The sequence below is a fragment of the Megalobrama amblycephala genome, linkage group LG7, assembly GCF_018812025.1.
Source record: "Megalobrama amblycephala isolate DHTTF-2021 linkage group LG7, ASM1881202v1, whole genome shotgun sequence".
Classification (NCBI taxonomy): Eukaryota; Metazoa; Chordata; class Actinopteri; order Cypriniformes; family Xenocyprididae; genus Megalobrama; species Megalobrama amblycephala.
Genome location: NC_063050.1, coordinates 10,749,926 through 10,777,441, shown reverse-complemented (window position 1 = coordinate 10,777,441; position 27,516 = coordinate 10,749,926). Strand labels below are relative to the sequence as shown.

General features: G+C 44.4%; 2 protein-coding genes across 2 annotated transcripts in view; both read left to right on the top strand.

The window, feature by feature from the left end:
* Positions 1-27,516, top strand: part of LOC125271231 (B-cell receptor CD22-like) — a 210,943-nt gene that overhangs the window by 84,068 nt on the left and 99,359 nt on the right. The window lies entirely within an intron of this gene.
* Positions 238-27,516, top strand: LOC125271220 (B-cell receptor CD22-like). The gene is made up of 10 exons (XM_048195241.1): positions 238-319; positions 798-866; positions 17,477-17,815; positions 17,914-18,162; positions 18,230-18,484; positions 18,580-18,834; positions 18,918-19,175; positions 19,289-19,388; positions 19,786-19,828; positions 26,019-27,516. Exons 2-10 carry the CDS (start codon positions 809-811, stop codon positions 26,052-26,054), a joined length of 1,593 nt encoding a protein of 530 aa, XP_048051198.1. The 5' UTR covers positions 238-319; positions 798-808; the 3' UTR covers positions 26,055-27,516.

Here is a 27,516-nt window from a genome sequence, read left to right as displayed (position 1 = left end):
TGCCGGTGCGCTGTGGCAAGCTTTATGCATGCTAAAACAACTAAAACAAACACGTATCACCATAATGGTGACTCTTTCCTACGGTGATTATGCTCGTTATCACCAGTTGTCTTCACTAATGTTCAATCATTACTCAATTGATCAATTAATTATCTCATTAACAATGTTTTAGTGTTAATTTTAACATTCTTGAGTGTGGACTCAAACCTGTACAGCAAATCAGCAACACCCTCTACTCATGCTTCCTCTTCCTACTTCCTCCTGGTCTGTTTTCATCATTTCATACATTTCTGATTGAAGAGTGACTCACTGAAACACGGTAAACAATTTCAAATTTCTCTGTTTTTAGTTCATTCAGTCACATTACTTATTTAAAACATTGGTTAAGTAATTTCTTTTTTTTTTTGTTCTTGCTTGATTTGTTTTAAATGTTTAGCAGTTACATTAGTAAATATTCTAATGTATAGTCTAATTAAGTCTGTACATTTGCATTTGTTTGTTTTGATTTTTGTTTGTTTGTTTGTTTTTTACTCGTGTATATTTTTCATGATACCCTGGTCATAAATAATTCTAATATTCATTATTTACATATCAGTGACGCTGTGCACTGTCAAAGAGGGATGAAAAATGGTCAAGAAATGTTTAACTGTTTTGGGCACATACAGTTTATTAATAGTATAAGCGGGCCATAGAAAATTACATTGTTTAAAAAAGTATGATATAACCCTTGTTTAGACTTATAGGTAAACGTTTGCATTATATTAATTGAAGGTATTGTAACTGACTGGTTGTTGTAGGTGTTGCTATCATGATGTTGGTCAGAATGGCTCCTGCTCTTCCTCTGATGTTTCTGCTCATGATTCATGGTAAGTCACTGATGTTACAGCAACACTTCATTCACTGATCAAAATAATATTTATATTGTTTTTCAAATTTTTTCTTTATTTGTGCAGTATCAACCTCAGCTCTTGTTGAAATGCTTCAGAATCTTCACCTTCATTTATAGCGCTTTATACAGCACAGATATTGTTTCAAATCAGCAGTACAGTTATTGTTAGATAAAATAATTTGGAGATCAAGTATTTTGAGAAAATCTTTTCAGGTTGAGCGATCTAGCACAGGTATACCTGGGTACCAATGACTAGACAGACACATAAAGTGCAGTTCAATCATGGCACACAGTTCATTGTCCAGGGTTACATTATATAATTAGAAAATAAGAAGTGAAACTAACAGTTCAGTAACTGAAGTACATATAAGGATTATAAGTTCACTTATAACTGTGACGTGAGGCCTGAATCCTTTTAGGGTGCACAGAGAAAGATCACATGAAAAGAGACAGGGCACAAGATGTTTCTAGAATCTCACAGTTATAAAGAGGAAAGCAATGATCAATGATATGACAAAAAATATAGAGCTAAGTATCATCAGCACAACAGTGAACACGATTATGCCAAAACAAAACCAACAACACCTGATCACATTTTCTCTTGGCTTGTCTGACTGTTATAACTCAGTTATAGCAGCTGGCCAAAATCTAATGTTTAAAATGCAAGGATCATGAGCCAGGCTATAATAAACACTGATCACCATGGGCGACATTAGAGGGGGGCATCACTGCATAACCGACGTGCTGCGAGGACAATAAAATATTAGTTAGCTTACTCCTCATTTAAAGAACAACTTGTTTAACACGAAATACTTCTCGACTCACGAAACATACTATTTTTTTTCTCACTATGGGCCACAAGAGAAATATTAAGAAAATAAATTAGATTCATCTCACATCGTCTCTAAGAGAATATGCGGCGTTATTGCAGCGTCAGATGCCAAAAGCTCAGTCTGTTTTTACTTTCAGTTTCTGTAGTGAATAAGCCTAATTGACTGGAGTTTGATACTTCTTCACCCGCATAACTCTCACGCAAAGTTTGCACATTGTTGGTGTGATACCATGTGGCTCGCCTTCATGGTTTAAAATGGAAATATTTTCAATATTGCGACGCTGCATTTTTCTTTATCATCAGTTGCTCGCAAAATGATGGACACTGATTCACATATTGTCCATGTCATTTCCTGTGATAATAAATTATTAAATAAATGAGTAAATAAACAACAAGCAAACTTAAACTTGTTTGCTTAAAATTTCTGTGAATAATTTTCTCATGCAGGTACAAAAAACGTTTTGTACTTGCAAAAAAAAAACCCTCTACCTCGAGAGTCAAATGTCACCCATGCTGATCACCATAATGGCGAACATACAGTGACTGTACTTGTTAACATCAGGTGTCTTCACTAATAATCAATCATGACTCAATCACATAATTATCTCATTTAACACTCTTTAGTGTGGACTCAAACTCTGAGGAGAGTTAACACTCTGGGGTCGGCGGCGTGACCACCGCGGTTTTTTTCTAACCAGTGTGAAAGAGACTCAAAATACTCCGTCAATGTTGCACATACAATTAAGAGTTATACACCATTTTAATCTGTGGAATATCTTCTTTTATTTGTGTACACTCAGAGTAAAAACAAAATGTTGTGCTTTTTGCAAAATAAAGAAAACTAACCTGAAGCGTGATCTCTCGTCTCCCTCTGAACGAAGTCCAATCTGATAGTTCTCAGAAAATGAACTGTAACTTAGTGAATACTAATCACAAAAAAAATGAGACTTCGGTCTAAAAAAACGTTGAAATGTCAGGTTTTAAATCGTGTAAGTCAAATCGAAAACAAAAATTCTGTGTTTATGTAATCTGTATGAAAAGAGAGCCATGTCAGATGCCGGTGATTCAGCTCATTATCCGCTAATGCGGCCACGCCCACGGAGCCAGCGCTATTCAGACGCAAATTCAGTCAATACATGCATACATCGTCTCAATCGTGTATTTATTGTCTTGAAAAGTGTTTATCTGGATGTTAAAGCCATGGTTAGTGAGCTTTAGAAGACATGCAGTTAGTTCCTGGTTCTTCTTCTTCTTTATATGGATTTGTGGACTAAAGGTGTACAGAGCGCCCTCCGGCTGCAAGTATGAATTGAAAACAGTATCCAGCGTTCATAGTGAAGACAATAAATATTGAATAAATATTACTCCTCTGTATAGAAAATTGACAAACATATGACAATCCATCAATATTTCTCCAAATGTGCATGCTTTTAAGCTAAAAGCCTATATGAAATGCCATAGAGGTAACATAACTGTTCAGACACTTTGCATTACAGAAATACATTACATTTTAAAGAATATAATAGAATACCATTATTTTAAATTGTAATAGAGCTTCCGGTGTGAGAGGACGCTGGCGCGTTGTGGTTGCCGCTTCTCTACCAGAAATAGAAATTGACATAGAAATAGACTTTGTCAAACAATCGATTGCATGATTAGCTGTTTTTATTGTTTGGACTGAAATGGCGACTATGATTTACTGAACCTTGTGCGATCAGATCTGACTCCCAGCTCACCTGGATTAACCTGTTGGCAACATGCTGTTTCAATGTTTTTCAGTTATATTTTTTATTGTAATTTTAATTGGAGCTCACGGCAAGAAATATCTCGAACACCTGGACTTTACTATGGTAAAATACCTTCCAGCTGAACTGTTAAACTTTCAGCACTGTCTACCTCCTTCTACCTGTGTTTTGCAAACGTTGCGATCACTGCATCTTCTCCGCCGACCCAAATATGTTCATCGGGGATCCCGCCGGAGTCTTCATACAGGTGGTACTGGAGTAAATGCAGTTTGGACGGTGAGGCGCTCGGATCGCCGCCACAAAACGGCCCGTGGAGTTTGTTCCGCTAATCTCTCCTATCCTCATAAATCTACTGCCCTGAATGGAGGTGTCCGTCTTGAGGAAATCAGGTTTGCGCACTTGAACACTCGCTCTATAAACAATAAATTGGCTTCTATCTGTGACATTATTGTGGACAAGAATTTGGATTTTCTTTGTCTCTGTGAAACGTGGCATCAGCCAAATGACTATTTGAATCTCAATATGTGTGTCTTACCAGGCTATACTTATATTGATCAACCACGAATCACTGGTAAAGGTGGCGGTCTTGCTGTTATTTATAGATCTGATGTCTCTGTCACTGAAGTTACATTGCCTTGCTTTTCTTCATTTGAATGTTTGGCATTCAAATTGAATTCACCAATTCTTGTCTTAAATATCTACCGCCCTCCGAAACGCAACCCTGCATTTTTCTCGGAACTTAGTGAGCTTTTGACACTTGTCAGCGCAAATTGTTCAGCTATTGTTCTAACTGGTGATTTTAATATTCATATGGACAATCAAAATTGTAATAATACTGTTTGTTTTATGGAAACATTAGAGTGTTTTAATCTCACTCAATATGTCAACTTTCCAACACATAAGTATGGTCATATATTAGATCTGGTTTGTGCTACAGGTGTGACTATTGACCAGCTTGAGTGTACTGATGTATCATGTATAAGTGATCACAAACTTATTACTTTTACTGTGTTTCCTCCTTCTCCGCAAAAAACCAAGGAGCATGTAATCTGCTTTAGAAAAATTAGAGACATTGACCTAGATGCTTTTATACATACTATTGGTGAACTACTAGTTGTGACTTGCATTGACCAATATAATGCTGTCTTCTCATCTATTCTGGATGAGTTTGCCCCTGTGAAGAAACGTGTTGTCTCTTTTAAGAGGCCTTCTCCATGGTATACGCCTGAGGTACGTAAGCTTAAGGCAGCTGGGAGGCAGTTGGAGCGACAGTATAGGAAATCTAGCTTAACAGTTCACAAGCTTATGTATGATCAACATCAGATGGAATATCACAACTCTCTAAAAATTACAAAAATGGAGTTTTATTCAACAATCATTAGTAGTGGGGCTTCTAATCCACGAGTATTGTTTAATACAATTAATAATCTAACCCAACCAATTACTAGGGTTAATCACCTCTCCACAGAGCAATGCAATGATTTTCTTAAGTATTTCTTGTGTAAAATTGAGAACATTTATAATACTATTGCATCTGTCTCTACTTCAGCTGAGCTATTAGATCTACATCCTCTTATTTCCCCTCCTTTGCTTTCAAGTTTTACTGCTGTTAGTTCTGACATTATTTCAAAATTGGTTTTGTCAATGAATTCTTCATTTTCCTTACTTGATCCGCTTCCAACTACAGTTTTGAAAAAGTGCTTGCCAGCTATTGTTCCTCATATTAATGTGATTGTTAACACTTCACTTACTTTAGGGATTGTTCCCCCAGCACTTAAAGTAGCAGCAGTCAAACCAGTTCTTAAAAAATCTGGGAGTGATACTACCGACATGTCTAATTATAGGCCTATCTCAAACTTGCCATTTGTTGCCAAGGTTCTTGAACGGGTGGTAGTTGGTCAGCTACAAAATCACTTCTCTGCGAACAGATTACTAGAACCTTTTCAGTCAGGGTTTAGGGCTGGACATAGTATGGAGACTGCCCTTTTGAGAGTAATGAATGATCTCCTGGTTGCAGCAGACTCTGGGGCTTGTGGCATTTTGGTCCTATTAGATCTCAGTGCGGCATTTGATACCATCTGCCACGCTATACTGCTGGACAGGTTACATAAGTGGATTGGTCTCTCTGGTTTGGCTTTAAAGTGGTTTGAATCATATCTTTCAGAACGTACTCAATTTGTTTATTCTGGTCTAAACAGATCTCAGACTGTTCCATTGCGGCAGGGCGTCCCTCAGGGGTCGGTACTGGGTCCTACTCTTTTTAGCATCTATATGTTGCCTCTTGGGCAGATTATTCAAAAGTATGGACTGGGCTATCATTGCTATGCAGATGATACCCAGATTTACATTAGCACTCAACCTGATGTTACATCAGCACTCTCAATTTTAACTGATTGCCTACTGGAAATACAGGTCTGGATGAAACAGAACTTCCTACAGTTAAACTGCGCAAAAACTGAAGTTCTTTTGGTTGGCACTCCAACTGCTCTAAATAGATGCAATAATCTTAAACTTACAGTACATGATTGCCAGATTCTCCCTTCTGTACAGGTGCGGAACTTAGGTGTGAGTTTTAATGCGCAGCTGACCTTTAACACCCATTTTAAGAATGTTACTAAAGTAGCTTTTTAACTACGCCTTTATAACTTCCAGGCTTGATTACTGCAATTCTCTTTTTGCAGGGTTACCTGCAAGTACTATTAAGAGACTGCAATATGTGCAAAATTCAGCTGCTCATGTTTTAACTCACACATCATCCCGCAGTCATATTACTCCTGTGCTTTCTAAATTACACTGGTTACCAGTTGAGTCACGTATTGGTTTTAAAGTTCTTATCTTAACTTATAAAGCAGTCCATGGAATGGCCCCCGATTACATTTGTAATCTGGTGACAGTGCCCACGCCATCCTCGGTCTCTCCGCTCCGCTGGTTCTCTTACTCTGTGCCAGCCTCGTTGTAAACTCAAAACTATGGATGGGAGGTCTTTCTCTTGTATTGCTCCCAGGTTGTGGAATTCTCTGCCTTTTCCTATTAGGAATGCTCCGTCTTTTGATTGTTTTAAGAATTTACTTAAAACATATCTTTTTACTGAAGCTTTTAAGTAATAATTTTACAGTATATATTCACACAGTGATCTCTTCGTCCGAGGACAAGAGTTTCAAAGCACAAAAATAAGACAAAAGCATTATGGCGGAAAAGCAGCAGCAGTTTAAAAAGTGTACTCCTCCTTGTCCACGCTACATAGTGACAGGAGATACACACGACATGTGTGTGAAATGCCTGGGGGTTGAGCATGCACAGGCGGCTCTCGAGGGAGCCGTCTGTGTACACTGCGAACGGCTCACCCTCAGAGTGCTGCGATCTCGCCGGGCGCTCTTCGAGGAGAGCGCCGAGGTGAGTGTTCCCCGAGGGTCTGGTCCCGCTGCTGCCGAGGCACAGGGAAGGCTGCACTCGTGGGGTTCACAAATGGATCTAGCGGAGGGGGAAGAGACGGGCGCTGCCCTATCGCTTCCCTTACCCGCTAGACCCAGTGTCTCTCCTTTGGTGGCGGAAGCACGCGTAGCGGTTTCTTCCCCCCGAAGAGAGGCACCGGTGCTCAACATATCTTCCTCCGAGGAGGTTGATGTGGAGAGTGTCGAGGAGGAACCGCCATCCTCATCCCCTGCATACGAGGAGCTATTAGAGGTAGTGACCAGGGCAGTAGAAAAGCTGAATATTGACTGGCCCGCAGAAAAAGCTGAAAATAAAACCAAAAGTAAGCTAGATGAGAGGTTTCTCCCGGTTCGGTCACTACCTCAGCGTCGGGGTCTTCCGTTTTTTCCCGACCTCCACACCGAGGTGTCGAGGTCGTGGAAGAGACCAGTCCAGTATAGACTGCACAGCCCACAAACATCGCTGTACAGCAATATAGTTGGACTGAAACGTCATGGTTATGGGGCGATGCCTCGGGTCGAGGAGACGCTTGCGAGCCATCTCTCGCCCGAATCTGCATCGTCCCACAAGACCCCGACGCTGCCCACCAAGCCCCTAAAGACAACTTCCAGCTTGGTGGGCAAGGCTTATTCGGCGGCAGGTCAGGCGGCTGCATGCCTTCATACAATGTCGATCTTGCAGGCATATCAAGCCGACCTGCTAGGGGAGATTGATGAGAGCGGGGAAGCGTCCTTTGAAGCGTTGCATGAGATTAGAAAAGCAACAGATCTAGCTCTCCGGGCCACCAAGGAGACGGCCAAATCCATCGGCCGCTCTATGGCAGCCCTGGTGGCCACGGAGAGACACCTTTGGCTCAATCTTTCAGACATTAAAGAAAAAGACAAAAACTTACTCATGGACGCGCCGCTGTCTCCTGATGGCCTGTTCGGCGATGCTATGTCATCTGTCGTCGACAGGTTTCAGGAGACACGGAAACAGACAGCGGCATTCTCTAAGATCATTCCCCGCCGCTCTCATCCCCCCGAGGCTGCTGCGCGGGAGCAGCCTCGGCCGACAGCCAGCTCCTCGGCCCACAGGGCGCAACAGAAGGCCAGTGTCGCCTCCCGCACTCCCCCACGTAGATCCTAGACCGGGTCGGGCGGCACAGGCGAAGCCTTCCGGGGGTAGGATAGATCTGAGGACTGTCATTATCTCCCGGAAGGCTTCAAAGAAGAGATCCTGACATCCATAGCGCAGGATCTCTTGAGGGCAGCCCCCTCCGGGAGGATCCGGATATCGGGTCCTTCCTGGTGCCCTCAGGGGACCGTATTGTCAACCCTGTCACCCAGTGTGCGTCAGGACACAGCGGTTTCCGCCGACCCTCCGAGGAGGGTCAGTCAGCGCATGGTTCGTTTTTCTGCCGGTGCGCCACGTCAGATAGACGAGCCAAGTGCTCAAAAAACACCAGAGACCAGTCTCGAGAGGCTGGTTCCCTTAGTAGAATATTTGGAAGAATGGAAAAGTCTCCCAAACATTTCGAAGTGGGTGCTGCTCATGATAGAACAGGGTTACAGAATTCAGTTCGGTTCTCGTCCGCCCAAGTTCAGGGGGGTGCTTTCCACAGTGGTACCCCCAGAGCAGTCTCTGGTGATGGAACAAGAGGTTATGACGCTTTTGCAAAAAGGGGCTATAGAAAGGGTTCCCCCTCCCAGCAAAATGTCGGGCTTTTACAGCCGCTACTTCATTGTTCCAAAGAAGGATGGAGGGTTGCGTCCGATCATAGATTTACGTGTACTAAATCGATCTGTAAGAAAGCTGAAGTTCAAAATGCTTACACTCAGACAGATCATCCCTCAGATCAGGTCCGAGGACTGGTTTGTAGCGATAGATCTGAAAGACGCATACTTCCATGTATCCATCCATCCTTCTCACAGGAAGTTCCTCAGGTTTGCTTTCGGGGGCGAAGCAATACAGGGTTCTTCCGTTCGGCCTATCCCTCTCACCCCGCACGTTCACGAAGTGCGTGGATGCAGCACTGGCTCCGCTGAGACTCCAGGGCATCCGCGTGCTGAACTATATCGACGATTGGTTGATACTAGCTCAAACAGAACAACTGTCAGTTCAACATCAAGATGTTCTGTCGCACATGAAGCGGCTTGGGCTGAGGCTCAACGCCAAAAAGAGTGTGCTGGTCCCGAGTCAGGTTGCAAATTACCTAGGTGTAATCTGGGATTCCACCACGATGCAGGCGCAGTTGTCCCCTGCTCGTGTGAGTTCCATTCTCGGGGCCGTGAAGGGGGTGAAATTAGGCCAGTCACTCACTGTAAAACAGTTTCAGAGACTGTTGGGTCTGATGGCAGCTGCGTCCAACGTTATTACTTTTGGCCTCAATGCACATGAGACCCTTACAGTGGTGGCTCAGGACCAAGGGGTATTCCCCGAGGGGAAATCCTTTTTGCATGATCAAAGTCACGCGGCGATGCCTTCGTGCTCTGGTCATGTGGAAGAAGCCTTGGTTCCTAACCCAGGGACCCGTGCTGGGGACTTCTGGTCGTCGTGTAATGCTTACGACAGATGCTTCCCTCACGGGCTGGGGAGCGATCATGAGTGGTCGCTCGGCTCAGGGCCTCTGGGAGGACCATCAGCGCTCCTGGCACATAAATCGGCTGGAGATGATGGCGGTGTTTCTTGCATTAAAACACTTCCTCCCAGACCTGAGAGATCATCATGTGTTGGTCCGTACGGACAATACTGCGGTGGTCTCGTACATCAACCATCAGGGGGGTTTCCTCTCGCTGAGAGCAGCTTACATCCCTGGGCGGTTGAATGTGGGAGCGGACGCCCTGTCGAGGCAGGGCGCGAGACCGGGGGAATGGAAACTCCACACCGAGGTGGTGGAGTTGATATGGAAAACTTTCGGTTGAGCTCAAGTCGATCTATTTGCCACAGAGGAGTCAGCTCAGTGCCCTCTGTGGTACTCACTTCAGCACCCAGCACCTCTAGGGCTGGATGCCATGCTACAGACGTGGCCGAGGCTGCGTCTGTACGCGTTCCCCCCAGTCTCAATGCTCCCGGGAGTTCTGGAGAAGGTTCGCCAGGAGGAGGTCGACCTAATATTGGTGGCCCCTTACTGGCCGACCAGAGTAAGGTTTTCGGACATAATGTCTCTACTTCACGGCTCTCCCTTAGAGCTTCCTCTCAGGCAGGATCTCCTGTCTCAAGCGGGCGGCACGATTCTCCATCCCCGCCCAGAAATGTGGAAACTGTGGGCCTGGCCCCTGAGGGGGCAAGGCTCATAGGAACTGGTCTCTCAACCGAGGTTGTGGAGACCATCCTTCACTCCAGAGCTCCCTCCACGAGGAAGTTGTACTTATATAAATGGAAACTGTTCTCTATGTGGTGTGAACAGCATAATTTGGACCCGGTCCATTCTTCTGTCTCTGACGTGCTTCAGTTCCTTCAGGAAAAGTTCTCGGAAGGTTTAACCCCTTCCACGCTGAAAGTATATGTGGCCGCTATTTCGGCTCATCATATCCCTGTAGGGGGCTCCTCGCTGGGTCGAGACCCCCTAGTAGTACGCTTCCTCCATGGTGCACTCAGGTTGAGACTTCGTGGTGCGCACGAAGACCCCGACCTGGGACCTCGCTATTGTGCTCCAAGGGCTGGCTGAGGCTCCCTTCGAGCCGATAGAGGAGGTGTCAGATAAGTTCTTGACACTCAAAACCATCTTTCTTCTGGCTGTCTCTTCCCTGAAGAGAATCGGTTTTGTTTGTTTGTTTTATTTGGATCCCCATTAGCTTCAGCATAAGCTAAAAGCTATTCTTCCTGGGGTCCTATAATCTACCATGTGACAATACAACTTATGATATACACCATACACACCATATGTACAAAACATTACATTACATTGGAACAACATATTATACAATAAAAAGTAAAAAAAAAAAAAAAAAAAAACACATCGCTCCGAATAGATCTATATCAAAAATAATGTAACTAAGAACCCTATAACAATATCTCTTTAAATTAAGTATATATTAACTGTATATGTTTCTTTGAAAATAATATTTCTTAAGTGATTTTTTGAAACCATACAGAGTGTTTTGTTGTTTAATAGTATTTGGAAGAGAGTTCCATTCACACATTGCTCTATACCTTACTGAACGTTGAATAGATTTGGTTTTTACTATAGGTAAAATAAAACTACATCCTACTGCCTGCCTCGTTAGATAATGATGTATATCTGTACTAAAGGACAGTTTTTCATATAGAATAAAAGGTGTTTTGTTTGTTATAACATTATATAAAAATACCATTAGTGAATACATCAATCTATTTTTTACTTTAAACCATGAGAGGCTTTCATGCATTTTGTCAACATTTGATCTAAACCCACATGAGAGAGCCAGACGTGCAGCTTTATTCTGAATAACTTGTAGTTTTTTTATATTAGTTGATGAAGTATTGGACCAAACCACAGAGCAGTAATCAAGGTGTGAAAAAAACAATGCATAAAGTACTTGTTTAACAATCTGTGGTGTAAAATATTTTGCACATCTTTTAATAACAGCCAAAGTATTGCCCATTTTAGTTAACAATTTCTGAACATGTTTATCCCAACACAATCTACTATCAATCATCACTCCCAATAGTTTGGCCTCTTCTTTTTGCTCAACTGAATTTTGCTCTATACTAAGTTCAAGCTTCGGTTTGGAAAATAAAGAAAAAGGAGTTCCAACCACAAAACTGGTAGTTTTAGATACATTGAGAATCAATTTGTTATTCCTTATCCAGTTCACCACTAACTGTAGTTCTCTTTGTAGTTTTGTATTTAAATCACCAATATCAGTTCCTGCTAAATATACAGTTGAATCATCAGCAAACATTGAGATGCTTGCTTTATCTAAAACAGTTGGAAGATCATTGGTAAAGATTGTGTAGAGGAGCGGCCCAAGGCAACTTCCCTGAGGCACGCCCTGTTCCACGACCCTTACCTTTGAAAAACTTCCATTAAAGTAAACCAATTGTCTTCTGTCTGACAAATAACTTTCCATCCATAATAATGCAGTTCGTGAAAAACCATAGTATTCCAGTTTCTTTAACAGTAAGTCGTGGTCAATTATATCAAATGCTGCAGTGAAATCAAGCATTACAACACCTATTATTTTCTTCTCATCCATATCCTTATACCAGTCATCAACCATCTGAGTCAAAGCAGTGGCTGTTGAGTGTTTTCCTCTATATGCATGCTGAAAAGTTGTAATTAAGTCATTATTCGTAAAATAAGACTGAATCTGTTCATAAACAATTCTTTCCATTATTTTACCGAGAATTGGTAATAAACTTATTGGTCTACTGTTTGGCCCAGAGAAAGGCATTTTCTTATTTTTCGGTATTGGCACAACTTTACATATTTTCCATGCATGTAGACATATATTATTCGTAAAACACAAATTAATTATACGAGCAATAATGGGAGCAATGATTGAGACTATTGGCTTCAGCAACTTATGATCAAAGAAATCAACGCCAGGTGGTTTGTTTTTACAATTCATCAGAAGCAATTCCACTTTAGAACCACTGACACTCTTAAATTTAAAACTACATGTTTTACCTTCCATCATTTTATTTATTAATATGTTTGATAAATCTGTCTTGTATGGCTGTGTAGTATTTTTAAGTTGATTTATTTTATTTATGAAATAATCATTAAGATGATTTGCTAAATCACTTGATTTAGTAAAAAATTCACCTTCATATTCTAAATAAGCTGGAGTTGATTTATTATTACCTCTTAATATATTATTTAGTGTATTCCATAATTGTTTACTATCGTGTTTTGTTTCTATAATTTTCTTAGTATAGTACAATTTATTTTTCTTCTTATTTACCTTAGTTACAAAATTTCTAAGTTTACGATATACTTGCCAGTCCGATTTAAATTTGGATATAATTGCTGCTTGTTTAGCTAAATCTCTCTCTTTCATAAAATCTTTTAATTCTTGATCCAACCACGGAGTGTTAACATTTCGAACAGTAAACTTTTTTATTGGTGCATAGTTTTCTACAATAGTCATTAAGGTTTTATCAAAAATCTGAAATGCCTTCTCTGGATCTTTCTGTAGAATTACCTCTGACCAATTTGTGTTTTTAACATCATCTTCATATTGTAATTGATTAAATCTTCTAAATGACCTTTTCATTATTACTTTTGGACCTGATTTGGGAACTTTTGTTTTCCTTACAATTGCAATAAGATTGTGGTCACTAAAACCAACTGGCACTGATACACAATTTGAGCAAACTTGTAGTCTATTTATAAACATGTGGTCAATACAGGAAACAGATCGAGTACCATCATTTTTCAAACATATTCTAGTCGGTTTGTTAATTACCTGTGATAATCCACATGCTATTGCTATGCTCATTAATTTAATTTTCTTAGGACAGTCAGAAGAATTCCAATCTATATTAAAGTCACCCATTAAATAAGTTTCCATATTCATACTATTAGCATGATCTAACATATCACATATTTTATCTAAATATTCACTATTAGCATTTGGAGGTCTATAACAACATGAGTAATGGCTTAAGATATTTCAGACTAACTTTTAACCAAATTATTTCAATACCAGAATACATTAAATCTGGCATCACTTGGACAGGTATATGATGTTGAATATAGATTGCCACTCCTCCTCCATATATATTCCTATCATTCCTAAAAATTCTATATCCATCAATCATTAAAGTTGCATCGTCAAATGTAGAATCAACATGAGTTTCAGATACTGCTAATATGTGCAAGTTATTTGATTGCAGTATTTCTGTTAAATAACTCACTTTATTTCTAAGACTGCATATATTAATATGGGCAAGTTTAATACCCTTCTTTGGTAGTTTATGTAACATGTTAGAGATCATATTTCTTTGGCTTCATACTATTAGATTCTATATTGGAGCAAAACAATCTACAAAAAACAACTAAATTAACCCACCATATACAATAACCCACATATACACATTCACACACAAATTCAGACAAACAATTTTGCATTGCCACCAATTGTCAAGGTTGCAATAAGTGAGCTGAACTCCACTTGACTTCCATAATATAATTCTCAGCCTAATTAATACATACTATATATAATTTCTTACTATAAGTTGTAGAATGTTTTATCTGATACTTAATACAAATTAGGCAAAACATTAACACTCCTTAATAAACATGCACAGTTGTATTTTAGTTTCCACTGTCTTTATATTTAAATAAATTGGTTTCCTCGAATTCCCAAATTTAACCTTTCATAATAGATAAATCAATATAATATATAATGTTATGGAATCAGTAATTATATCCTCAAATTTGTGTCCATAAATCAATTCCCAGCTCCTCAAGTTGTATGTATATACCACATCAGGCAGTTCACAATTCAGTTCGATTCATCATACCTACATCTGATGCACTCGTTTCTGTGCAAAATTCAATCATTTGTCTACTTGGTTTCCAGACAGTGTCGGTCCAATCATTTGATGGTAGTAGATTTCTCCCGACTTGTGATCTTGGAAATATTTTGTGTCTCCATTAAATGTTACGATCAATGTCGCCGGATAAATCAAACCGTGTTTTACTCCTGCTTGATGTAGTTTCATTCTCAGATCTTTAAACTGCGCTCTTCTCTTGGACACTTCTGCTGTTAAATGCGGAAAGATTTTAACCTTCATCCCTTTGAAATGTAGTACTTTTTCTTGCCTTGCTATTTGTAAAATAGCCTCTTTCGCCGCATACCTCTGCATCCTGACGATCATCGGTCTCGAACCGTGTTTTATAACTGGCCCCACTCTGTGCGCCATTTCCACTTCAAGTTTATAAGACAATTTATCTTTAAATATCTCACTGAAGAGGGACTCCATGAATTTGGTGGGTTTTCCTTTTTCCATATCCTTGTCGAGGCCGAATACTCGTAGGTTAAATCTTCGGCTATAACTCTCCAGCTTTTCATTTTTCTCTCTCAGTTCTTTATTTTCTTTCTGGAGAGCTTTACAAACACGCTCCGCTTCATCCATTCTGTCATGCATACCCGACAAACCCGACTCCACGTCAACAAGTTTTTCATTACAATCCTTCAGTCCAAGTTTTAGTACATCAAACTGAGGTTGTAATTTATTCATCGCCTCATTTATTTCTTCTTTTATTATTACACGGATCAAGGCAGCTAATTCAGCTTTATTCACCTGCGCAGCGTCGCTTTCCATTTCACTCCCAGCTGGAACAGGTAAAGTAACCTGAGGGTTGGAGATAACCTCCTGTGCTTTTTTCCTCGGCATCCAGTAATCCTTTCCTCGTCTTTACTTGACTGAAATTCCTTTATATCAATAGTTTTTAATCATAAGAAACTTAGGAATCTTAGGAACTTAAGAACTTAAGAAATTTAAGTGTTTTAGGAGTTCAGCGTCCTTGACACGCGCTCACTCTCTGCAACCGGACATGACTGGTGATTTACAAGCGCTGTCAGTCGCTCCATCTTGTCTTGAGTTTGCGCCAGGTATGGTGAAAGCCTTTTTGCATACCAGGCCTGGCTATGTTCCAAAGGTTCCAACGAGGGTCCCAGGTCCCATTGTACTGGAGGCTTTCTGCCCGCCTCCTTTTGCGAGTTTGGATCAGGAAAGGAAGAATCTGCTTTGCCCTGTAAGAGCATTAGATGCTTATGTCCACAGAGCTGCCCTGTGGAGGAAAACAGAACAATTGTTTGTATGTTACGGGTCCCCTAAGAGGGGGGGCCCAGCATCTAAACAGCGGAAGAGCAAGTGGGTGGTCGAGGCCATCTCACTTGCGTATGAGACGGTGGGGTGCCCGTGTCCTCTGATGGTGCGTGCTCACTCCACGAGAGGTATGGCCGCGTCCAGAGCTCTCCTATCTGGTGTCTCTATGGACGACATCTGTGGTGTGGCTGGATGGTCATCCCAGCACACTTTTATCAGATTTTACAATCTTCACCTTAACATCACTCCGGGGGCCAGGGTGCTACAAGATAGCAGCCAGGCACTCAGAGACACGGCGTAGTTGGGATTGCGTTCCCATCACGTCATCCGACGTAGCGTCGATAGTTCCCACGAAAGGGAAAGTCTCGGGTTACGAGTGTAACCCCTGTTCCCTGAGTAAGGGAACGAGACGCTACGTCGCGTGGCCGTATCTCCTGCATACCTGGTGCGCTTGCTTCAGACATTTTACAGAAGCTGGCGTGCTTTGTGTTCAGGTGTGCTTTATAGCTTCCTGATCCGTGACGTCACCCGCCTCTGACGTCACGTCTTTTCATTGGTTGGATACAGAGGTGCTTCACGAACACAAAAGACAGAAGGTTCCCATCACGTCATCCGACATAGCGTCTCGTTCCCTTACTCAGGGAACAGGGGTTACACTCGTAACCCGAGACGTTTTTTCTGTATGTTTGATTTACACCATGATGAGCTGAGACATGATTTTTTCACAGCCTACCTGTCTGAAAGAGCTCATTATTTATGCAGGTCATTAGAGCTCTTTATGCGATTCTTTTGTCTTCTCAGGTGTAAATGACCCATTATTCATGATGATTCACGCCTCCACGCATACTGTGTTTCTTGACCAAAGATGTTTTAGAAAATTTTAATCTCTCTATTGTTTTATATGAACAAGCAGGCAGGCATTTTGAAGCAAAAACTCTAGTCTACAACCTCCAATAACCAGAAGTCTTGTGAACACAAATTTAATATATATATTTTTGGCTTTATTTCAGTGACTTAAGTTTTTTGTTTTTTCAATAACCATGCATAAACGTTATTCCTTCAAAAACACAAACATGTACATACATGTTCCTCACATATTATTGTAGCCTAGTTTGTGCTGAATACAGTGTAATGACACTTTTTCCATTAATATGTTTATGAACAACTGAAAAAAGCACAAATGTCAGGGCATGTCAAAACTTTTCCAGGGCCCCAAAAAACCTCAGGCCCCTGAGGGTTACATTAACGCTGGGGGTTTTGCTGTGTGTAGCTAACCTTTTGAGTGTTGCTGGTATTGCCCAAAAATACTTTTGCTGTGTGATGTGTGTGGTTATAATTTTATTTTGGGAAATGTCTGCACTTGTTGATGCTTTATTTTTCATGAATTCAACCACTGTATCAAATAAATACCTTGGGTTGTGTTTGCTTTCTTCTAAAACAGTCAGAAAATAAGTAGATCTAGCAGCTGTTAAGGTCTTTCTGTATGTAGAAATAATATCATTCCACACAATGTGAAATACCGCGTGTTTTGTTTTCCACAGTGTCAAGACTGTTTTTCCTTAATTTTCTGTAAGTGTAAAGGAGCAACCATGTCTAATGTGCCACAAAGGACAGAGTCATTCTGTTGCAACATTGTTTTTCTGAGCTATCAGATATGCTGATAAGTTGAGACAAATCAGGAATATTATTTAGAAATAAATTTTTAGTGTTCGAAATGCTAGTTCTCCCCTTTTTGTAACAATGAGTTGATTTTGTTGCCTTAAAGACATTCCAAGAGTTTCCATGTCCCAGTGTATCTGACAAAACAACATCTTCATTCTTTTTATGTTTCAGGGGTTTCTAGTGCTGATTGGGGCGTGAGTTACAGTCCTTCACACATCTGTGCACTAAAGGACTCATCAGTGATAATGAACTGCAATTATACATACCCTACTGAACATCAGATCAAGAAAGTGTTCTGGACCAAAGACTTTATAAGGGGTGTAGAGCCTCCAGATCTGTCTGAGGACCCTGAATACAGTCAGAGGCTTCAGTATCTGGGAGATAAACAGCAGAACTGCACCATCAGACTGAGTCATGTGACACTGAAGGATTCACACGAGTACTATTTCAGATTCATCACTGATACAGACAAATGGATTGGTGAACCAGGAGTGACTCTTACTGTCACAGGTGACTCTCATGAGGTTTCTCTCTTCTTCTGTGCATTATGTTGAGTAATAATCAGTGTATGACAGCAGCACTAGATATAATGTGTGTGTTGTGTTCAGATCTTCAGGTGGAGTCTCCTGAGAGAGTGACAGAGGGAGATTCAGTCCGTCTGACATGTAAAAGCAGCTGCACTCTGACTGACAGAGCAACATTCATCTGGTACAGAAACTCACAGCCATTAACTGAGAGAAGAGACAGAAACAATGAACTCCTGCTGCAGTCAGTCAGAAGAGAGGATGCAGGCAGATATAGCTGTGCTGTACACGGACACAATCACATCTCTCCTGCTGTTCAGCTCAATGTCACACGTATGTATTCGTTAAAAAAAATGGAAATTTTGTTTAGATGAGATGATTAAATTTTTGTCTGATTTAGATCCTCCAAAGAGCGTTTCAGTGTCCATCAGTCCATCTGGTGAAATAGTGTCAGGAGATTCAGTGACTCTGATCTGCAGCAGTGATTCAAACCCTCCTGCAGAAATCAGCTGGTTTAAAGGAAGAACGTTTGTAGGATCTGGAAGAATCTACAGCATCTCAAAGATCAGCTCTGATGACAGTGGAGAATACAAGTGCAGATCCATCAATGAACATGGAGAGAAATACTCTGATGTTGTGACTTTAAACGTCATGTGTGAGTTAATGATGGTTCAGTAACTGTGGTAACAAACAGATAAGTAAATAAAAATTCTAAATACATGATCATACAGTTCCTTTTATCTGATTTAGACCCACCCAGGAGCGTCTCAGTGTCCATCAGTCCATCTGGTGAAATAGTGTCAGGAGATTCAGTGACTCTGATGTGCAGCAGTGATTCAAACCCTCCTGCAGAAATCAGCTGGTTTAAAGGAGGAACGTTTGTAGGATCTGGAAGAATCTACAGCATCTCAAAGATCAGCTCTGATGACAGTGGAGAATACAAGTGCAGATCCATCAATAAACATGGAGAGAAAGACTCTGATGCTGTGACTTTAAACGTCATGTGTGAGTTAATGATAATCTGCACATTGTTCACAAATCCAAATTCATAATCTAAGATTTATTGGGAATTTAAATGTGTGTTTTAGACCCTTCCAGGAAAGTTTCTGTGTCCATATGTCAGTCTGGTCAGATTTGGGAGGGAGATTCAGTGACTCTGATCTGCAGCAGTGATTCAAACCCTCCTGCTCTGAACTTCAGCTGGTTTAAAGGAGGAACGTTTGTAGGATCTGGAAGAATCTACAACATCTCAAAGATCAGCTCTGATGACAGTGGAGAATACAAGTGCAGATCCAGAAATAAACATGGAGAGAAATACTCTGATAATGTGACTTTAAACGTCATGTGTGCGTTTTATGAATCATATTCTTCACATACACCTGCTCACACATTTATTTTGTCAGTATATTTTGTTGTTCAGTCCTGATAAACAGCTGATGTGTGTTTTTGTCTATTTCAGCAGAAAGATCTGTCTCGTGGTCTGCAGCGTTTGGTATTGGTTTTGGTGTTGGTGTTGGACTCTGTGGAGCATCTGCTGCTCTCATTGTTTTGTATATTTGGTAAGACGTCCTTTACAAAATTGAACTGCAGTGTAAATGTAGTGTTACATTAAGCAAACTATACCTGTTTACCACATTTGTACTGTTTAAATATTCAGTAATTTTGCTAACCCACAATAGATTGTTTCATACATTTTTCAATGTATTCAAACCAGATAATATATTGATCATAAATATGTGGAAATATATTTTGTTTCCATAAGGGAAGGGGTTTGTGTGAGCTAGTAAAAATTAACATTTTAAACAACATTGTTGTAAACACACATGGTAAAGTGTCTTTAAAATTCCTGAATGTCTTCATCTATGTGAATCATGGTTCCATCCAGTTAAAAAGCTAAGTTAATATAAGCATATGAAACTCTTTAAATGTGCTGTTTATTCATCTTTCTTTTGACAGTCATACAAAAAGGATGAAAAGATCTGCTGTAAGATTTTCTCAGGTGAGATGATCACAATTATATATTCAGCTGTTTTGAGTCATGCAGAGATTTTAAGAGTGTAAGACACATATGTCTCATGTCCAGACACCTGATTCTTCAGTTCCCTTTCAGTCGGTCACGTTCGACGTACGTCAGTAGTGACCGACGAATTGGGATATCGCTTAGAGAGCCCTATCATCTTCGTGTAAACTAAAACAAGCCAATGGAATTGGCGTGCGATATTTGCATAATGCGCACCGCCCCCGACAGGATATAAATAGGAAGCGGATGCAATCGCACTCTGTCTTTCGCTTCGGAGCCATTTACTGGTGTCCTGTTTGAAGACTCCTTTCTTCGTTTGTTTTTTGAATTAAAACATTGCCTCAAGAAGAGGGTTACAGCGAGCTTCAGTGCTGGTGAAGAGGGCACGTTCAGCGAGGTCGCGAGTGTCCGAGGAGCTGAGCTATAAGCTCTAAAACTGCTGTTTTCACAGCAACACAAAGAGTGTGTGTGTGAGCGATTTGGGCCGGTTCCTCGGTGTGTCAGGGAGTGGTGTACCTGGCACATCGCGTCGCTCCCTGGGTGCTTCAGCACGAGTGAGTTGACTTCCCCTTCTAAAAGAGCTTTACAGACGAACCCTGACAGTATGTCATTTCGTCTGTGCGTTACTGGGTGCGGTCGTTCCCTGGTCCCTGCTGATGGGCACAATCGCTGCATCTCGTGTTTGGGCGTTCAGCACGCTGAGGCAGCTTTTGTGGATGGTTCATGTTCCCATTGCGGGAACATGACCATCGCAGTGCTGAGGTCGAGGCTCTCCTTCCTGAAGTCTCAGGAAGCGGGAGTCCCCTCTCCTATGCCGCGTACGACCGTTTTTTCCGGCCCTGGGAACTGGAAGGACGGTACGGCGCTGTATAGGGAGGGCGGCCTGAGGATAACGGTCGGGGCTCCCCCGCCGAGCGGAAACGCTCCTCGGGCCCCTGCCCCCTCGCCAGCACTGCAACCCATCTTTCGCCCGTTGGTTTCCGCTGGGCCCTCTTCGGACTGTCCAGCCGTTACCTTTGGTGCGCCGGCGGAGGATCAGATGTCGGTCGCTGCGTCGGAAGGCGAGTTTGAGAATTCGGGGGAGGAAGATCCGGACGCGCTGCCGCCCTCCGGGACGGTAGCGGTGGCCGAGTCGGGTCCCGAACTCTCGGCTGTGCTCTCTCGGGCAGCCTTGTGCGTCGGGCTCGAGTGGAACCCTCCACCCTGTCCCGGCCCATCTCGGCTGGATGATTGGTACTTGGGGGGGGTCGCGCTGGGCAGCCCCAGCGTCCCGCCCCAATGCCTTTCTTCCCGGAGGTGCATGATGAGGTGACCAGGTCTTGGCAGACACCGTATAGTGCCCGTACCAGGCCTGGCCCCCGTCCGCCTTCACCTCCCTGGACGGCGGGGTAGCCAGGGGGTACGCGAGGATCCCGCCAGTCGAGCGGTCTGTTGCGATGTAGTTGTGTCCAACAGCCACTGGCTGGCGTGGTGAGCCGCGTCTCCCGTCCCGGGCCTGTAAGTTCTCAGCCGGTCTGACTGAGAAAGCTTACAGTTCCTGTGGGCAGGCTGCCTCCGCCCTGCACGCGATGGCCCTCTTGCAGGTTCACCAAGCAAAGGCGCTGTCGGAGATGCCCCAGGAAGGTCCTGACCAACAGCTGCTGGGGGAGCTGCGCGCTGCCACTGACCTTGCCCTCCGGGCAACGAAGGTGACAGCACGCGCTGTTGGTCACGCGATGTCTACCTTGGTAGTCCAGCAGCGCCACCTCTGGCTGACCCTCGCGGACATGCGGGATGCCGACAAGCAGCGGTTCCTAAATTCCCCCGTGTCCCCGGTCGGCCTATTCGGCGACGCGGTGGAGAGCTTCGCCCAACAGTTCTCCGCTGCACAGAAGCAGGCTGAGGCTATCAGTCACGTCATGCCACGGCGGTCCGCTGCTGCCTCCACCCAGCCGCCCGTGGCTCAGCCTCAGCCCGCTCGTCGCCGAGGGCGCCCGCCTGCATCGTCCTCCGCCCCTGCTAAGACGGCAAAGCAGCAGCCTACACCAGCCAGACAGCAGGGTGCCGGTCGCGGGCGTGGTGCCCAGCCCGTCTCCGCTAAGCCCGGTGGTAAACGCAAGAGCAAGACACGGCACTGAGACGGGCAACCTGGAGGGGAAGGATCTTGCTCTTCGGGAGAGTTTTCCACCATCTCTCCCACCCCCGGAGGAGGGCCGGGGGGAATTTGTGTTTGTCTGTCCACCGCCGCTGGCTCTCCGGAGTCCAGCGGTACCCACTTTTTCACAAAAAGAGCAGTTTCCTCAAACTCCAGTCCGACCCCACTCCGGGCCGCCCCCAGGCCGTCCGGGTCGGGTCCCTCTCTGCCTTGCTGCCCCACCCCCGGTGCGTCTGTGGTGCCTTTGGTCCCGCTGGCTCAGTGTCTGGAAGCGTGGATCACGCTCCCCAGCCTGTCCAGTTGGCTCATTCGTACTATCAGACTCGGCTATGCGATTCAGTTCGCCCGGCGTCCCCCGGTCTTCAGGGCTGTCCACTTCACTCCGGTGTCGTTGGACAGTGCACCTGTTCTCCGGGTGGAGATTGCTGTCCTCCTGGCGAAGGATACAATCAAGCCGGTCCCTCCAGCCGATATGAAGTCGGGGTTTTACAGCCCCTACTTCATTGTACCAAAAAAGGGCGGTGGGCTACGGCCAATCCTGGACCGTCCACAGGATTGGTTTACAGCAATGGACCTGAAGGACGCGTACTTTCATGTCTCGATTCTGCCTCGACACAGACCCTTCCTAGGTCGGTCTGCGTTCGAGGGTCGGGCATGTCAGTACAAAGTCCTACCCGACATGGTTGTAGCTCCCAGCCGGTTGGGTCTTCAGGTCAACTGGGACAAGAGCAAACTCGCCCCCGGGTAGAGGATCTCTTGTCTCGGTCTCGAGCTAGACTCGGTCGCACGGACTGCGCGTCTCACCGAGGCGCGCGTCCAGTCGGTGTTGAACTGCCTGAGCTCGCTCAAGCGCAGGACAGCGGCTCCACTGAAAGATTTTCAGAGGCTCCTGGGGCATATGGCATCTGCAGCCACGGTAACGCTGCTCGGATTGCTTCATATGAGACCGCTTCAACACTGGCTCCGCGGCCGGGTCCCGAGATGGGCGTGGCAGTGCGGCACGCTCCGTGTCCCCGCGACACCGAGCTGCCGTCGCACCCTTGTCCGGTGGTTGGACCCTTCGTTCCTGCGGGCCGGAGTACCCCTCGAACGAGTGTCCAGGCACGCTGTGGTCTCCACAGATGTCTCTGCCACGGGATGGGGAGCCACGTACTACGGGCATGCAGTGACAGGTCTTTGGACGGGGCCTCAGCTGCATTGGCATACCAATTGCCTCGGGTTGCTAGCGGTTCGTCTTGCGCTGGCCCGCTTCAAGAAGCTGTTGTCAGGCAAGCACGTTCTAGTCCGCTCACAAAGCACTGCGGCAGTTGCGTACACCAACCGTCAAGGTGGTCTACGCTTCCGTCGCATGTCGCAACTCGCCCGCCATCTCTTGTTGTGGAGTCAGAAGGTTCTGAGGTCCCTTCGGGCCACTCGTGTCTCAGGTGTGCTCAACCGTGCAGCCGACGAGCTGTCACGGCAGCATCTACTTGCGGGCGAGTGGCGGCTCCACCCCCAGGCGGTCCAGCTGATTTGGCAGCGTTTCGGCGAGGCCCAGGTAGTCCTGTTTGCCTCCCCGGAAACTGCCCTCTGCCAGTGGTTTTATTCCCTGACCGGCGGCACGCTCGGCACGGATGCCCTGGCACACAGCTGGCCCCCGGGTCTGCGCAAACATGCGTCTCCCCCAGTGAGCCTTCTCGCACAACTCATGTGCAAGGTCAGGGAGGACGGGGAGCAGGTTCTGTTAGTGGCTCCGTACTGGCCCACTCGGACCTGGTTCTCAGACCTCATTCTCCTCGCGACAGCATCTCCCTGGCCGATTCCTCTGAGGAAGGACCCCCTGACTCAGAGACGGGGCACCCTGTGGCACCCGCGTCCCGATCTGTGGAACCTCCACGTGTGGTCCCTGGACGGGATGCGGAGGTTCTGAGTGATCTCCCGCAAGCGGTTGTAGACACCATCACTTCCGCTAGAGCTCCTTCCACTAGGAATCTCTATGCGTTGAAGTGGAACCTGTTCGTCGAATGGTGCGCCTCTCGCCGAGAGGACCCCCGATCATGTTCGGTCGGATCCGTGCTTTCCTTTCTGCAAGATGGGTTGGAGCGAAGGCTGTCTCCCTCCACCCTCAAGGTGTATGTTGCCGCTATTGCCGCACATCACCATGCAGTTGAGGGTAAGTCCCTGGGGAGACACGATCTGATCGTCAGATTCCTGAGGGGGGCCAGGAGACTCAATCCTCCTCGCCCTTCCTCCGTACCCTCTTGGGATTTGACCCTGGTTCTCACAGCTCTCCGGGGTCATCCCTTTGAACCTTTGCAATCAGTCGACCTGAAACTTATGTCTCTTAAGGCGGTTCTTCTGGTTGCATTGGCTTCCCTGAAGAGGGTAGGGGATCTGCATGCATTTTCGGTCGACGAAACGTGCCTAGAATTCAGGCCCGGTGATTCTCACGTCATCCTGAGACCCCGGCCTGGATATGTGCCCAAGGTTCCTACCACTCCCTTCAGAGATCAGGTAGTGAACCTGCAAGCGCTGCCCTCGGAGGAGGCAGACCCAGCCCTAGCTTTGCTCTGTCCCGTCCGCGCTCTGCGCGTTTACGTGGATAGAACGCGAAGCTTCAGGACCTCAGATCAGCTCTTCATCTGTTACGGAGGCCAGCAGAAGGGAAAGGCTGTCTCCAAGCAGAGGATGGCCCACTGGATAGTGGATGCCATCGCCTTGGCGTATGATTCCCAGGGCGTGCCTTGCCCGCTCGGGTTGAGAGCCCACTCCACCAGAGGGGTGGCCTCTTCCTGGGCGCTGGCTCATGGCGCCTCGCTGACAGATATTTGTAGAGCTGCGGGCTGGGCGACACCCAACACGTTCGCTAGGTTTTATAGCCTACGTGTAGAGCCGGTATCTTCACGTGTACTCGCATCCACTAGTCGGTAGACGTGTTGTACCCACTCTAAGTGTCGGCTTGCAATGCCATTCCCGCCACTGGCCGGATACGTGCATACTTCTCTCCAGTCGTGTTCCCCGCTTGGCGAACCCTGTCGAGCTCCTCCGCCTCCCCCTTCGGCTCGGACATTGCGGAGTGTCTGATGCCAGGCCTACATCCGTCGCTGATGCTGTCTGTTGGCTGGGGCCCATATGCCGTGACCCCTCTACGTGAGCGGTCCCATATGTGTATTTTCCACGGTTTAAAACTCCCTACGGGCCGAGTCCGTGTCTTTCCCTTAGCAGAGCCAGCTCTGCTGTCACCTGTCAGATGAGTCTCCCCCTACCAGGTGGAGCCATCCCAGGGACTCCATATGCGTACTGCCCCCCGGGCCAGTCCATGTGTGTATTTCCCACGTAAACTCCTCCCCCATTGGGTAGGTAGTGGTCTCCGCAGCGTCCCTTACGGGTTCGCTTCCCCAGTGTGGTCTAGTTTACTTAGTGGGTATTGGTTAGACAGCAGTAGACTCTCTCGGTGTAAGCTCGCCCCCTTCACCGCCAGCCGGTGCTATGGGCGGCTGAGCTTGCGCTGGGCACTGGAAGGGGTTTCGTAACTGTGGCGCTTTAGTTGGGATCCCAATTCGTCGGTCACTACTGACGTACGTCGAACGTGACCGACTGAAAGGGAACGTCTCGGTTACGTATGTAACCCTCGTTCCCTGAAGGAGGGAACGGAGACGTACGTCCCGTCGCCACAGTTTCTGTACCCTCGCTGTAGCGCGGACACCAGTTGTCTCCTCAGCGAAAAACAGAGTGCGATTGCATCCGCTTCCTATTTATATCCTGTCGGGGGCGGTGCGCATTATGCAAATATCGCACGCCAATTCCATTGGCTTGTTTTAGTTTACACGAAGATGATAGGGCTCTCTAAGCGATATCCCAATTCGTCGGTCACTACTGACGTACGTCTCCGTTCCCTCCTTCAGGGAACGAGGGTTACATACGTAACCGAGACGTTTTAGATTCAGGAGTTTCTATGATCCAGTAAAAACTGATTTACATGAAGATCCTCTGAACATTAAAGGCAGTACTGTTAGACTGTCAAATGTTTAAACCCTTCTGTATTTGTCCCTATAGATTGTGGATCCCAGTGCTGAAGTATATATAGAGTAAGGCTGGCTTGATTTCCTGACAGATCTGAATTCATCAACTTTTACAGGAACAGACACCATGCAATAAAACAATACATCTGCAAACACTGAGTTGATATCATGAAGCAAGGGCACATAATCTTCTCTGCTCACGAACAGTCTAATATGAACAGTAAAAGTGTAACTATTTTATTTTTAAATGATTTCCCTGAAGTAAAAATAAAATTGTGTTTTTTAGGGGGAATTTTAGTTTTAAATATTTGAAGTGATTAATTTCACTCTCTCACTCTGTGTAAGAGTATATGTGTTTATTTTGGTCAATTTTGACAGTGAACAGCAAAGGTGTGTATGGTGTACATTTTAGGACATCCTCAGACCTATACATAGTCAAACAACAATAAGGCTTTAAAATAATATATTGTATTAAGTACAATATAAACAAGACCTGACTAGACTGGATTGCTGAAATGACTTCGCCGGGAGTTTGATTGACAAGCGATCTAACCAATCATAATGCCGAATCCGCCATTTTGTCTGGAAAAGCAGTCAGGAGTTAGAAGATTAACCTCAGTGGACTTGATCTTTGTGAAGGGTCACTGCAATGCCGTTTTGTCCAATGACTGTAGCCTTTTAGTCTGAGGCATGACGCCTTTTTGTTGTATGACTGAAGTCTGAGGATGTCCTAAAATGTACACCATAGGTGTGACCTTTTTTTATGACCACTTAGATCATTGAATTTAGTCCTTTTTTATTGTTCAGATTTCAAGTCACCAGCTTTTGAACCATTAATTTTTATACACACTATTCACGAATTAGAAGTCTAAAATGAGTTTTTTGCACAGCCCTATGTCATATGTCGGGTCAGAGATTGCGCTTCCACTCTAAGTTCCTGGAACCATGTGGATTACTTTTATGATGGATGGATGCACTTCTTTTGGGCTTCAAAATCATGAGTGCTATTCACTACCATTATAAATCCTGGAAGAGCCAGGATATTTTTTAATATAACTCCAATTATGTTCACCTGAAAGAAAATAGTCATATACATCTAGGATGGTATGAGGGTGAGAAAATCATGGGATAATTTTCATTTTTAGGAAAATTATGCCTTTAATTTTGTTGTACAAAAATCAAAATGTCATGTTTCTTGTATGCGCATAGTAAAGGTGATTATGATTTTTGTTCTGAACTGTGCTTAATTGTCACACATCCTCCTTGATACTTAATTTGTTTTCATCGCTCATGAGCATTTTCAGTTTAATATTTAATTGGTTTAAATGTTGCTCCTTTTTAATCGGATGCTTTATATGCTTGTGGTCAAACACGATTTATAGAATTTCATCAATGCAGTTAATCAAGAGCAGACACACTAGGACAGTTGTTGCATTTATGCCATTTATTGACTTGCATACATTAGGCTTGAAAGGCCACTGCTGTGTAAATTGAGTATACAAGAATATAATAAAACCAGGCTGATGGACTTA